This window comes from Vigna umbellata, chromosome 4 (assembly GCF_029865625.1).
Source record: "Vigna umbellata cultivar VRB3 chromosome 4, Vumbellata_1.0, whole genome shotgun sequence".
Lineage (NCBI taxonomy): Eukaryota > Viridiplantae > Streptophyta > Magnoliopsida > Fabales > Fabaceae > Vigna > Vigna umbellata.
In genome coordinates this window covers 30366481-30382497 of record NC_142168.1, presented here as the reverse complement: position 1 = coordinate 30382497, position 16017 = coordinate 30366481, and the positions used below count along the sequence as shown (strand labels likewise).

General features: G+C 27.3%; 1 protein-coding gene and 1 non-coding gene across 2 annotated transcripts; both read right to left on the bottom strand.

Moving 5' to 3' along the window:
• Positions 1 to 777: 777 nt before the first annotated feature.
• On the bottom strand, positions 778 to 850 carry TRNAK-CUU (transfer RNA lysine (anticodon CUU)). Its single transcript has one exon. It is a non-coding gene; the product is annotated as a tRNA-Lys (tRNA).
• Positions 851 to 5258: 4408 nt separating this feature from the next.
• On the bottom strand, positions 5259 to 8628 carry LOC148199833 (uncharacterized). The gene is made up of 3 exons (XM_088111291.1): positions 6386 to 8628; positions 5903 to 6305; positions 5259 to 5824 (listed from the first exon to the last, which is right to left on the bottom strand). Exons 1-3 carry the CDS (start codon positions 7831 to 7833, stop codon positions 5450 to 5452), a joined length of 2226 nt encoding a protein of 741 aa, XP_087967417.1. The 5' UTR covers positions 7834 to 8628; the 3' UTR covers positions 5259 to 5449.
• Between the last annotated feature and the right edge of the window lie 7389 nt (positions 8629 to 16017).

Here is a 16017-nt window from a genome sequence, read left to right as displayed (position 1 = left end):
ACCATGCATGGATGATAAAAAGACAAACTCATGTGTCTTTGACTTTGTTCATTGATCATATGATAACTAAACAACTTTTCATCATAATCATCCATGTGTGGTTGCATAATCTAGATTTCTTTCTTTTACTCTTTTGAACAGACACTCCTCTCACTTGATAAGTATCCCTTGATTGCAATAGGCTGAGGTGTTTGATGTTTGCCACGGTTTTGTTTTGTTTTGGTGGACCACCATAATAGGAACTTGTGAAGTTGTTTTCAAGGGACAACATTCGGAAGTAGTGTTCAGTTATATGTTTCACGGGCAATTTGTGGTTATGGAAAGTCAACTTCAACACCAGAACACACTCATATTCTCTGTTGTCTGCACTGTGTAGTGAGGTTTTGCTACCGATATTATTCCAAAAAGTGGAAATTGACTTTCGAATTATACAACGGAGAAGCCAAAAATGACTTACGAACTATGTAATCCAAAAATAAAAAATAACTTTTTAATTATGCCTGGAGGTTTTTTTTTTCTCTTAACTCTGTGAAACTTTCAAAAGTAATTTTTTATTTCAATTGTACAATTCAAAAGTTCCTTTTAATTTTAAGAAAATAAAAAGTTCCAAATTACACAAACCAAGAAAAACTGGGAAATTTTATATTAATGAGATGAAGGAAAAAATTGCTTAAATTGATGTACAGTTGGACCAAACATATAGTAATTGGGCCATTAGAACAAAACCAAGCGACAGCCCATTGGGCCAAAAACGTAAACAAAGGAAAATACCAAAAACGCCCACCGTGGGGCTCGAACCCACGACCACAAGGTTAAGAGCCTTGCGCTCTACCAACTGAGCTAGACGGGCTTTCAGAATTTTATATTACAATATTTAATATGTACTTATTTTTTGTTTTCTTTTTTTTTTCACTTTTTTCTTCCATTGTGAACGTTACCTACAGGTTGGGGACCTCACCCTTGAGGATAAGGGTGACCCCAATAAAAGCAGAAACTTTTTGTAAGGATCAGTTTGGCAGTCACTCTTGACTCAAGTCTTTGACTATATTAATATTAATCAGAGTACAAAGTTGAAGCCATTCATTTTCTTTTTGGAGCTTTTCGAGTCTTCATAATGAGATATTTTTGCATATATTTAACATAATAATTCATATTTTTTTTAGGGTTAAATATGTTTTTAGTCCTTAAACTATTGACTGTTTCTGGTTTTCGTCCCTCTTCCAAAGTAAGGTACAATTTGGTCCTCATTCTTTAGAAAAACGTTCGTTTTAGTCTTCAAAATTTTGTTTTTAGTCCTCGTTTTAGTCCTCAAAACGATCGTTTTTTCGACTAAAACGAACGTTTTTTTAAAGATTGAGGACTAAATTGTACCTTACTTTGGAAGAGGGACGAAAACAAGAAATGGTCAATAGTTTAGGGACTAAAAACATATTTAACCCTTTTGTTTATTATAACATGTTGTTTTACGTCTTGAATTTTTACTTAAAAATTCATTTCCACTGGACTTTTATTTTAGGTATAAATGGATTTTTATCAAAATCTAATAAGAATATTATAAAAGTAATACATCTCTTTTACGTATATTTAACATAATTTCATTTAAATCGAGATGACTGGAGTTAAAACATATATTATCTAATTGATCAAACTGAACAAATAAATGAACTAAAAACTGTTGATGGTCAACAAATCATTACTATAGGCAAACTATCGTGCACGTCAAATTTTAAAAATATGTATTTTTCTTTTTAGTAATAATTTTTTGAACATTTATCTCACTTTTCTTTATAGATATACTAAATACTAAAAGTAAATTAAAAAGTATTTTTGAAAGTAAATAATAAAAAGCCTTTGGGGCTACAAGAAAAATAAATCATATTGAATAATCATGATTTAAGAGAATCGTTAATTTTAAAATTATATTTTTTTGTAAATGACTAAAATAACATTGTTTGGAATTTTAGGTAAAATAGAACATGAAATAATCTTTTGAAAAAGTATATTTAACACTTCTTCTTTTTATTAAAATATAAGTTTAATTTCTTATATATATATTGATTCTGAACTAATTAGTTATCTTTTCATGAGCATATTCTAATATTACAACATCATCATGCATAAAATAAGTAAATTGAAATATAATAAGTGTCATGCTTACATAGTTTAGTATATATTTATTTTAAACGTATATATCTATTATCTTCATGTGATATTTTTCTAAGAAGCTATGATCTTGGACCATACAAATCAATTATTAAATTAATTTGGATTGATATAACTTTTTCTAAAACATGAAGCCATTGGTTTTGGATTGTATTGTTTGATGAAGATAGTGCAAAGAAAGGATAGAATTTTGTGGATGCCTAATTGGGCCAAATGTATCATTGATGCTATCAACAAGGATTGAAGTATCTAAGTTGAAGAAAAGTTATAGTTTGATGATGAGAAAGAGTGGATCTTATTGAAGTTGTTGACCATAGTAAATAAGTTGTGTTGAAAATGATAGTCACAAAAAGAGACATTAAGATGGATTTTCTTTTGCTCTATTTTCCAAAACCTTGTGGGAATGTGGGCTCTATGAGTCACATCTACATCATCAAGTTGGAATTAGGGTTACATATTCACATTACACGACAAGTGCCAATGAGATGAAAAATATATTAAAAATAAAAAGGATAAGAAATAGTATGGGTTTTCTTATTGTTGGAGGTGACTTTTTCTATGCATGAGAAAAAACTGTATTAATATTGTAGTTCAATATTTGGAATGATAGAATTCTTCTATAAAAGTATGTACATTTACCATCTTATAGAAATGTACATATTATATATATATATATATATATATATATATATATATATATATATATATATATATATATATATATATATATATATATATATATATATCAATTCGAGGTATTTTAAATTTTATTATAAAGAATGAAATGACAAAAATATATGCATTCACAAGTATTTGTAGATAAAATTTACGGTGAATAATTAATATTTATGAATATTTATTATTTGTGATTAACAAGTAGAACGTATTTTAATATTTTATAAATGGATTGACTATGACTATCATACGAGTATTATAAAAAAATTAAAATTAAAATTAAAATTTAATTTATATTTTATTAAGTTAAATTTAATTAAAATTAAAATTTAATTTATATTTTATTAAATTTAATTTAATTAAAATTAAAATTTAATTTATATTATATTGTATATATTTTTTATAATTTTATTTATATTTTATTATGAAAATTTATAATTTATTTTTAAAATATTTTTGGATATTTATGAATATTCACGTATTTTTAAAGAGTATTCAATAAATAACAGGAAATAAGTGAAATTTTTTATTGTATACCAGTAACGAATAGATACTTTCTATACTTATTATTATCCTACAATTGATTTAATTATTTAAAATAAGTTTATTTTTTAATATACGAAAAACATTAACTAAACACTATCAATATAAAAATAAATTAATTGTGTTGTCTTATATATGCTAATTATTGACATTTATAGTAAGTCTTAAATATAATAGTAAGTTTTACTTCATTTACAGTTTTAAAAAATAGTTTACCTTGTGAAATGTTATTTAAGATAATAGTTTTCACATAAATTTAAACAAATTGAAACATGTGAATTTAAACAACTCGTTGTTTTGTATTTTATTCTATTAATTGCTTGAATTAAAATAAAATAAAATAACTGAAAAATAGTCTATTAACTTTTGATTGTGATTTTCTATTTGTTTTGTTTTATAACCCAAATTGTGAAACATGTTGAAATATTTTCGTATTTATGTGTTTTGTTTTTTTAATGGATCAAATCCATTTCCTTTTTTCTATTTTCGTAAACCAAATTCTATCTTAATTGAGTATTGAAATAAAAAACGTCACATTATTATGTCATGTAACAAATTAATTCTCTCCTTATTCTTTATTTCCTTCCAATGATTAACTCATTACACTGACGAAACATGATTTATAAGTATATAAAATATTATATTAAAAGATAAAATCATGCACTAGCACATACCAACTCAACACATCTTTTAAAACTGTCTATGCTTATTTATATCAAGATGTGTAAGCATTTTTTTATATTATTAAACATGGTTAATTAAGTATAGCATTTGATTGTGTATAATAAACACAATGAATGAACAAATGCGTATAAAATAAATATTTATATTATTATTTCGATTTTAAATCTGTCAAATAATATTATTACAGTGAATTATTATTAGTAATTCACTTAGTCAAAGTCATTATGAGTATCAGTTTTATAATTTAAAATTCGTGAGATAATATTGTTAAGATTAATTATTATATATTTAAAATATTATCTATTTTAAAGTGTTGAATTTTTTACAGTTTTATAATTGAAAAATGTCTAGATTGATAATAAAGGAAAAGATATTTAAATTATGTTTAATATTAATTCTTAATTAAATTTAAGACTATTAAACAAGTATAAAAATAATTTGATATTTTAATTTAACAAAAGCTACTTTCTCTTCCTTTCCGTTCAAAGAGGGGCAAACAATTAAAAACGTGGGTTCCATATACTTTTATTGGTTTCCTTTTTGTCGTGACACATTATGAAAAAGCTATTTAAAAATTATTCACTATTTGAAGATTAAAAATAAAGAGGAATTAAAGTAATATAAAGTTATTTTTAGACAATCTCTTTCTTTTATAGGGACTTTTCTAACATTTGAACAAGTGATAGGAGTATTATTTTTAAAATAATAATGATTTTTGGTTGAAATTATTCAATAATTGGTAAGTCCTATGTTTTCTTATTATTTTTAGTAAATTTGAAATGATAGAAAAATGTAAAAGTTTTTGCACGGAGTGAGTGGAGGGAGAAGCCGATCACCGACATTTAACGGCTATAATAGCTGTATGTGACGAATTTGCCCATCAATTATTACAAAGCGACAAACCTCTGTGACTGTTTCTTTGTCCCAAAATATATATATGGTCCATGCATGGTACTCCTCCCCTTGCAAAGATAATATATTTCAATTCTCATTTTTTTTTAATTCACTTTTTTTTTTCTTAAAATGAATTTAAATTGAGTTAAAAAAATTACTCTTTAAAGAAATAAATGTGTTTTAAGTTATTAAGCTTATTGTAATTAGTTTTGATACATTTTAATTAAAAAAAATTATAACCACTTTATAATAAGCAAGGTTGTCAAACTCGAGAGTTTACGTAAACTCGTGAGAGTCCAGTAAACTCGACTCGTAAACTCGACTCGTAAACTCGTAAGAGTTTACTTTGTATGAAAAAAATATAAATAACATTCTAATTCAAATAAGATAACAAAATTATATAAATTGAAATACATAAGTTCATAGAAATATTGTTCATAACATAAAGATATAATGTAAAATATAAATTGAAATGTCAAAGTCTCTATGCCTAATCCTCTAATCCTCTAATAATGGCATCATCATCTCCATCATCATCATCATCATCTAACTCTTCCTCTGATGAATGTTGTGCATCTTCATTGTTCTCAAATGTTATGTTATCAAGATCAAGAGCATCTAAAATAGGATCTGTTGTTGCTCCATCTAAGTGAACATTTTCACTATCATTTTCACCTTCAACTTGATCAATCTCAACAACATCATCTGTCTCTTCAGCTATCCATTCATCATCTGATTCTATGTCATCAAATGGAAGAGCTATAGTTTTTCGAATCTGTCTACTTTTCAGCTTGGAGTTATACATCACATAAACTAAATCATTCATCTTTTTTTGATGTAAACGATTCCTTCTCTTTGTATGAACCTAAAATGAAAGATAATATTTTTAGTGAAGATATAAACATAATAAAGGAATTTATAAATTAAAAATAATTTAAATTACCATTTCAAATGAACTCCAATTACGCTCACATCCAGAAGAACTACAAGTCAAGCTTAAAATTCGAATAGCAAATCTCTTCAACTCTGGAGTTCCATCACCAAACATGTCCCACCATTCCCCAGGATTTAACTCTTTCCTACACTCTTTTGCATCTTCCATTCCAAACAGGCCTCTAGCATTATGAAATTCAACAATTTGTAAATTAATTTTTCTTCTTTCTGCCATATCTGGTATCATTCTTCTCATGCAAAAATACAATCCTTCTTTCACCTCTCCACCATCATCAGATCTAAAGTTAGGTTCATAGTGCAAATGAGGGTTTAGAAAATAGGCAGCTGCATGCAAAGGCCTATGAAGTTGATTATCCCATCGAGCATCAATTATTCTCCAAACCTCTTCATAACTACATCAATCATGCTATATCAGAAATAATCTAACACATAAGTAATTAAACATTGAATGAGTAAAAGTTTGAAAATTTACCTCTTTTTGATATTGTTAAAGTTAGACCTAATCTTCTCTTTTGCACAGTCCATCTCTTCATAAATGAAACCCATTGCAGGTTTTACATCTGAGTCCACTAATCTTAAGACAACCATGAGAGGGGCAGCAGCTTTCAAGCATATGGAGACATTCTTCCAAAATCGGCTATCTAATACTACATGTGCTACTTTTCTCCCCTCTTGTGAAGTTCCAAACTTGCTTGTCTTCCATTCCTCAGAGCTGAACATGGTCAACAACGATGCCTTCAATTCATGAAGACAAGCAAGAGTTAAATAAGCCGTGGCAAATCTAGTCACACCCGGTCTTATAAGGTCTCTACCTTTAGTAAACTTTTTCAATAAGGAAATCAACATTGATCTCCCATAAATGTAAGTTGTAATTTTTCTTCCCTTCTTAATGGTCAATTCATGGACCTTCAAATTTTTTTCAAAATCTTCGAATATCAAATCAATGCAATGTGCTGCACATGGAGTCCAATACAATTTTTCCCTCTTTTGCATCAACAACTCTCCGGCTGCCTTGAAATTTGCAGCATTATCAGTGACAACTTGAACAACATTTTCTTCTCCAACAAACTCGACAACATCATCCAACATTTTGAAAACTTTATCAGCTGTTTTTGAAATGTCTGAAGTGTCAAGTGAATAAAGAAAAACCGTCCCTCTAGGACTATTCACCAAGAAGTTGCAAATAGAACGTCTTTTTCTATCCGTCCAACCATCAGACATAATTGTACATCCAGTTTTCTTCCACTCCTCCTTATATTCCTCAAGATTTGCATCTGTTTTCTTCACAGCTTGTTTCAAGAGCTTCTCTCTAATATCATGATAAGATGGTGGTTTGTATCCAACTCCATACTTACCAATCATTTCACACATCTTTGCAAATGCTGGATTTCTAATTACATTGAAAGGAATGGCACTGGTGTAAAAGAATTCAGCTACTTGAGCATCAACTTCTTCTTTGTATCCTTTTTTCATCATTTGATTTATAGTTGCTTGAACTCCCCCCTTACTAGTAGTAGCAACTTTTTCTTTTCCTTTAAAACCGAATACCTTGTGTCCTCCTTCAAAATTTTCACTTTCTTCCTCGTCTTCACCGATATTTATCTTTCTTTTCTTTAATGAAGCATTCTTAGCTTCTGCAACTACTTTTATCATCAAATTTTTTATTTCATCCGGAACAGAAGCACAAGGCTCAGAATCTTCTCTAGTTCCAGCAAGATGATGCTTAAATCTAAATATGCCTCCACTTACAATCTTTGAGCAATAGTTGCATTTCACTTTTCTTCCATTACCATTAACATCAAATCCATATTTCCATCCAATATCAGATCGGTTTCCTGGAGCATTTTTACTTCTACTTTTACTAACTGATGAAGATACACTTGGATTAACTTCTCCTGAATTTGATGCGTTTCCCGACATAGTGAGGTAAGCTTTTTCACTACAAATATTAAAAATAAAATGTGCAAAAGTTTAAAAATGGAATAAAAACTTGCGTGCAGTGCAGTGCCGTCTCCCCTCTAATGATGTTGTAAAGTGGTGCAGTGAAATGTCCAGTATATTTCTCCCCTCTAATGTACTAAAAGAATAAAAAATTCATTTCCTAATCCTAATATAATTGAAAAACGTAACTCACGGGTTATAATTTTTCAATGATAAAACGTCACCCACCCACCACCAGCGGCTGGAAGAAGAAGAGCGTACCTGCGACGCGAGGAAGGCGGTGAGGATGGCGGCGAGGATGGCGGCGAGGATGGCGACCACGCACGGCGACCACGATCTGCGACGACGCACGGCGACCACGATCTGCGACGACGCACGGCGACCACGATCTGCGACGACGCACGGCGACCACGATCTGCGACGACGACCACGATCTGCAACCGGACCAAGCGCGATCCCGAGCGGAGCACCACGAGCGACGAAGATCAGTGGTGGAGTGAAAACCAGGCGGACGACAGGGACGAAACGCTAAACAGTGGTGGAGTGAAAATCAGGTTTTAAACCCTAACCAAAACGACCATGCTTTTCTTCGTTTCTGGCTTTTTTCGAACTCGTGGAATCGCTGTGCAATCGCGATTCCGAACGATTCCACCGAGTCCATGTCCGATTCTACCGAGTTCAGTCCAAAAACGAGTTTGGTACCGAGTTAACTCGGCAACCATGGCTGAAAACGTAAACTCGGACGAGTTAACGAGTTAACTCGCGAGTTTGATAACCTTGATAATAAGTGACATATAATTGTAAATATAATAAAAACATCGTCACTACTAAATTCAGCATAAAAAATTGATATAATAACAATTTTATAATAAAATAAAATAAAAATTATGTCAGTTATAATAAAACTGACAAAAAATAACGATAAAAATTTAGAAAAAATTGAGTATAGAAAGCGAGTATGTATATTATTTAAAATTTAGAAATATACTATATCAGTTTACTATAACCGACATACAATTTTTTATTTTCTTGGTCTTCCTTCTCCTAATCACATTTCACTTCAATGTGATGTTAGCACTCTTTCCTCCTTGTAGTGCTTTTTTCTCTCACACTAACTCTCGTTTTCTCCCTCCCATTGGTGGCTCCCATCTTCTCCCTTTCATTGCACTTGGTTGTTATCATTTTCTCTCTTTTATCGGTGGTCGCTTCGTTCTTGTAAAGGTCGATTTACCTAGTGTTACTCTCGCTTTGGTCAATCTTGAACACTAATTTGTTATTGAGTTTGTTATTGGTATTTATCGAGACAATATCACACTGTGTTTATTATATTTGTTATATCGGTGTCAAAGTCTCAAACCTCTTTAGTGATAGAGTGCTCATGCAACGATACTAGTATTTGGGAGAAGACATGGTCGATGAGAACACAAACCTCACGGATGTGAATAAAGAAGCAGAGGAAGCAAAGCAAGGAGTGAATGACAATGACTGTAAGCATGAGGCAAAGGCAAAGTGTGTTGTCTATAGTGGAATTAGGGTTTCATTGAAGAATTTGATAATGGAATTAAAGTGAGCCTATGCCAGTTGTAGCATAACTGACATAGAAAAATGAAAACTTATTATATCGGCTGTATCTATGACGGTTCCATAAGTAACATAAATATTATTTTCTAACCGACACAAAAAGTCTTCGACGCTTTAGTCAAACACTAAAAATAAATACATATATTTTTTTTAACCCAACAATGTTAAGGATGTGTTATTTCAAGGGATTTGCAATTTGCAAGAGACTGAGAGCAAGTTATTTGGTTGTTTACTTCCAATGTTGGGTAGATTTGTGAACATAAATTTGAAGGAGAAATGTTGAATTTCATCCTTACATGGATGAAGAGATTAGAGGATAAAAACAGTTCAACATTGATATTTTACACAAATGTCCTTGACTTTTATTTGAATTTATTTTATCAATATAACAATAATAATAACTATTATTATTATAATATTAATAATAACTACGTTTTCTTTTATCTTAATGCTAATTATATGGATAAAATTGTAATTTGACAATTTTATCTATTAAAACAATTTTTATTTATCACATCTATTAAATCATTTACAAAGTTTGATAAACTTTACTTTTAAACCTCTTTACTTTCATCTCTCAATCTTTTAAATAAACAACCTCACTTTCCTCTTTCTATCTCCTCAAATCCATCCATCATTATCCCTCAAATTCACATAATGTTATGTATAAATAAGTTTAGTTAATTCAATTTGATTTGTATTTCAACACATATATAAAACAAGTTGTTTAACCCTCTTAATCCATTAATATGTGATGAGTAAAACCAACTATCCTCTTGTAATCAAATTAAGTTTATTCATTTTTACACTATAAGAAAATCATCAAGGGTTTTAAATAAAATTGAGAATAAAATGTGTGTTATTTTTTAAATAGGTTTGAAGGTGATAGAGAGTATATTTAGAAGTAAAGTTTGTGAAAATTTGTGAAAAATTTGACTGTGATAGATTAAAATAATGTTTTAATAGATAAAAGAAACTATTACCAAATTGTCCTTGATATTATAAGTAATATAAAATTATTTTTGGATTAGTTGGAATTTTAAAAAATGTTAACGAAATAGTTTTGAAAAAAAAATTATTCTAATAGAAAAAAGTACAATTTATTTGGTATAAGAAAGTTAAATATTTGTAATTAAAAAAAATTGAATCTTTACATTGTTTACTTGCCCACAAGCCCAAATATATGTTTAGGCATTCATGCATAGTAAAAAAAGGAAATACAATGTACAATTGAAGAAAAGTTATAGAACATTTAAGTAAGAACTACTTAATATTTAATGTTTATAATTAATAATTCTTCACAAATATGTTTTCTACACTAAGGATTTCTCTACACTTGTATCCCACGAATGATCACTCTCATATACACATTGATTAGTGGAAACGAACACGCATGATTCCATTTTTATATCTGTAACAAAACATAAATAACAACTCGTTTTAGAGACAAAAATCAATTAGTCATTATACTAACTATTATATATGCCAACTTTATAAAATAAAAATTTTAGATATCTAAATTAGAAATAATTATAATTTATTTGTGAATTGCAATCTAATTGATGACTAATATTAAGTGTCAATATGATGCATGAACACGATGCATGTATTTTATACATTTATTTTACAAATAATAAAAGATAATATATGTTATATACATATTAAAATAGTATCAAAATTAATCAATGATTAATTATTTGAATCTCTAAAATAAATGGAAGACTACTTAATAATTTTAGTATTTACTCAGCTCTTAATAGCTGACTCACTTTTTAATCCATTCTAAAATATCTCACAATCTTACTGATTCACTTTTTAATCCGTTCAAAAATATTTCACAATCTCGTACAAGTATTTTTTTTAATACAATTATTTTATAAAGATTTATATTTTTGATAATTATAAAACGTTATTTTCTATAAAATCCGCATTTTAAATTTGCGATCTGATCGTTACTACTGTATTAATAATATTTAATACAACGATAAATAGTAAAATTTACAAACATGAAAAAGAGTTTTACCGTATTTTCTAATCACAGACAAAAATATGCTTTAATTTTATTGAAATCTTAAATTATTATATTAAAATTATGCTAAAATCATTTTTATTAAATAAAAGTATAAAACCTTTTATATTGATAATATACAATCATTAAACTACAGCAAAATCAATGAATGCGTTTTATAACACGAGCATGTGGTAGGTATGATAATGAACTTCGTGTAAAAGAATTTTCAGTGATTCGAATCTCAATCAATACATGTACATTAATTCCAACCTTATATCTTATAATGTTTCTTTCACTTTACTTCTTCTATTATTTCAATATTTATTTATGATATATCAATAATCTATTTGCAAACCATTATTTTATGGGTTATGTGATTGGATTGTAGGGTTGACACAATATGGCACTCTCATTAATTTTTTCACGTTTAAGTAAATTTTCAAGAAATCAAATTTTAGATATTTAATCTACGGCGTTTTGATATGAAAATGTAGGTTATATTTAAAAAAAACCAACCCTACTAAAAAATATATAATTTTTTTAAATAATTATGTGTTAATATTAATATTATCTTGACTTAGTGATGATGATGTTTGAGTAACGTGATATTATATTTATACTGTCGAAAAAAATACTCATTGTGTTGCTGTGAGAATTTCGAAGAACTCCACAACTTAGATAAATAAATATGGATAATTTTAGTTTTTTGATGCAATGGGGACAAAAGATATTCTTAAAAATTCTTTCATGTGCTTCTGAGGTATCAAATCCATCATGATTCTGTCTTTTAGGTATATTTTTCTTATTGATCCTGTTTTACTTTCTGTTTTTATTTTATTTTCTCAATATATATATATATATATATATATATATATATATATATATATATATATTAGTAAGTTTCACCGGTAAAAAATCGCTTACAACGTTAAGTATTTTGGATTTTTAACGACTAATTCGTTACCGACGTCATATCAGAAAATATTAAATTGACATTGAATTTTTTAAATTCGACGTCAAATTAACGTTGAATTTGTTGAATTTTGTAAATATACGACGTCGAATTTTATTAATATACGACGTTAATCAATTGAAAAACAGAAAAACAACAAAATTTAGTTTTTGGTATTTTATAAAGCAAGAACTATGAACATAGTATCAACAACAAACAAGTTCAACCAAACAACAACAAACAAGTTCAACAATAAGTTCTTCAAAACGAAAACTAACCTTCAAAAGGTGAGTTTGTCGGAATGCGCCATCTAAAAACAAAAGCACGAAAATAATCGGTCAAAACAAACGAAAATAAAAAATAAAATGCATTTGTATCAAATGAAAGAAATATTACATGTGATGGTCGTCAAACTTCGTTTGAGAAAAGTTTGAAAAGAGGAGAGAGTCTCGCGCACTAAGATAAAGTGAATGAATTTTCAATCTCCCACTCAAATTTTTATTGAATTCACAAATCTTTTGACGTCTAACGTTGGGACATTCGATGTTTTATATCTTTTTACGTCGAATTATAATTCTAAACGATATTTAATAATTACATTTATTTACAAAAATGTCACCGATCACTTTTAACGTTGACTATTGAGTGTTTAGACATTAAACGTGTTACGTTTTATATATTATAATAGGTTTATATTTATTATTATGCACATGACTTTTTGACTGATTCATAAATTATTAAATTTTATCAAAAAGTAAAATAAGAATATAAAATCCGAATAGGAAAATCAATACAATCATTATTTTGAAAAACTATATAAAAAACCTACATTAAAAAAATGTAGGAATATGCTATGGACACCAATCCTAAATAAATTGAAACAATAAATTCAAATACAAAAAATATATAGAAAGGCATATCCTATCTTCGTATATATTCCAAAAATATATAGAAAGACATCTTCTATCTTCATAAATATTCAAAAAATATAAGACTGAAATATTATATTACTCAGTAATATCTTCAAATGGAAACTTCTTGAAGAAATTTTAAGCGAATTCCATAACTATTTTGGAAAGATTCTTGGAAAATAGAGAACTTAATTATAAATTATTAAAACTTGAGATTCAAAATTATAATAAAAAACTTTTAGATAACATAACACATTCATCTAATTGCTTTTTCTAAAAAAATAATAATTATATTATTCATGTGTAGCAATATATTATAAACAACAAAGAGGTAATTACAAAAATATACCAAATGCATAAATATAACAGAATTTATGATATCATAAAATATATCAAGAAATATTTCAAAAGATAAAATAATAAATAGATCGATACATCACATTAGAGTTCATAATCATACTACATTATCCACATTTATCATTCACATGACAATATTAATATTGTTTCTCTTTGAATCATATATTATCATATGAAGACACACAACTTTACTTATGAAGCAATTTTAAATAAATTTATATCAATTCAAATATATAATAAATGTAAACAACTAAATTATCACTTCATGCAATTACTTCAAACATGTAAGAATATAATTCTTAAATAGATTTGTCCAATCAACCTCACCAATCATCATCATACAATTCATCAACTCTATATCACACAAAATCGTCTAGTTATTTATACAAACATCATATAAAAGAACTAAACATACCATTACGATCAAAATTCAATCTCTTGCACCAGCGATTCACTCTCCGTCCTCGTCAGTGCCCGGGTGTCACATGCCCGGAACGTTACAAGCATACTTGAGAAACATGCATGCATGGTCATTATAGAGTTGTACTCAAAAAACTAAAATACCTCTAAAAATAGAAAAGTGAATGTATCCTACAAATATGAAGAGTTATTTGTAGTTAGTTGTAAAAAAAATGAATGATTGTAAAACGAATGAATGATTGGGTAAAAAATATAAAAATAAGATAAAGAATGTTTTAAAAGATTTTTTTTTAAAAGATGAATTCTTTTTATAAATTGAAATTCGATTATTAAAAAATTATTTATAATTTAATATTTTTTATATTAAAATAATAGAAAATCATATTCTAAAATCTATATATGGTATTATCTATCTCTTTCCTAAAACAATGTATGTAATTTATTGTTATGGAAACTTGTATTTAATCAAAATTTAGATAATCAGTCATTATTTAAGATAATTAATTAATTTATTATTTTACATGCGATAATTAAATATGATATTAAGTAATAAATAATATTTAAATAATGTTTCACGTCACAAAATATTGAATTATCTTTTAACATAGCATAATGAGTTTTGAAAAGAATTAAGGTTCTAAACATGATATGTACAAACTAAAAAAAAAAAAACTTATACTCAATATACGATTCACATATTTTCATATATAAAAACAAAAACATACACACACTTTCTTCTAAAGTAAATAATATAAATAAACTGCATTCTAAAAACAATATAAATTTTCAAGAATCACGATCAACACTAACTTTATTGATGACTAATTTTGCATACATATGATTTAACTAATAAGCATATGACTAAATGAACCTTTTATAGGAAAATATCAAATATATGCAATTTGATATTTAAAAGAGGTGGTAGTATATTGCTTAAAAAGCTTACTTACAAGGTTGGTGTAATATTAATGGTGGCAAAATCTGTTCACATATTAGTTATCATGTCTACTTTATTAATGGATATTAATTCTCTTTATAATTATTTTTCTATACATAAATTATTACAATTTTATTCTTTATATGTTGTAACTGTTTTTGTACAATGATCTGTACTCATAATCAAACTACTCACAATCAAATTATAAAAACTAATAAAAGTATTTTTTGTTATTATTTTTTATAAACACATTATATCTTTAATATAACTTTTGGCAATAAACTTATTAACAATTTTATTTTTTATTATAGTATTAGTGTTATTATTCTTTAAAACTTTATATAAGAAAACTAATTATAATCAACATTAAACATTTTTTTAGAGTTAAATATGTTTTTAGTCCCTAAACTGTTGGTGGTTGGTTTTCGTCCCTCTTTCAAAATAAGGTACAATTTGTTTCTCATTTTTTTCGAAACTTTAGTTATAGTCCTCGAAAATTAACCTCGAAAACTATCAAATTTTTAGCGGTGTTAGTTTTCGAAGACTAAAACCAAAGTTTCGAGAAAAATAAGTACCAAATTACACCTTATTTTGAAAGAAAGACGAAGACGACCAATAATTTAAGACTAAAAATATATTTAATTTTTTTTAAATTAAGTGATTAAACATGGACAGCAGATCTGTCCTATCACGAAAATATATTATTAAAAGACTCTCTCTCTCTTCTTCTTAATTGAATAATTTAAGTTGAAATAATTGTAATAGAAGTTACCTAAAAATAATCTTTAATTATTATTACAGATTCAGTGGATAAAACATGGATAACTCAGGATAGTTAGCCATATCATGAAATCCTATCATTGATAATCAAGGGTTTTCTAAATATTTTAACAAATTTGAAATCAATACACTAAACAAAATAGGGATAAAAAGATATGTAAATGTTAAGTATAATTAATAATTTAGTTATTAAATTTATAACTTTAAATGTAAT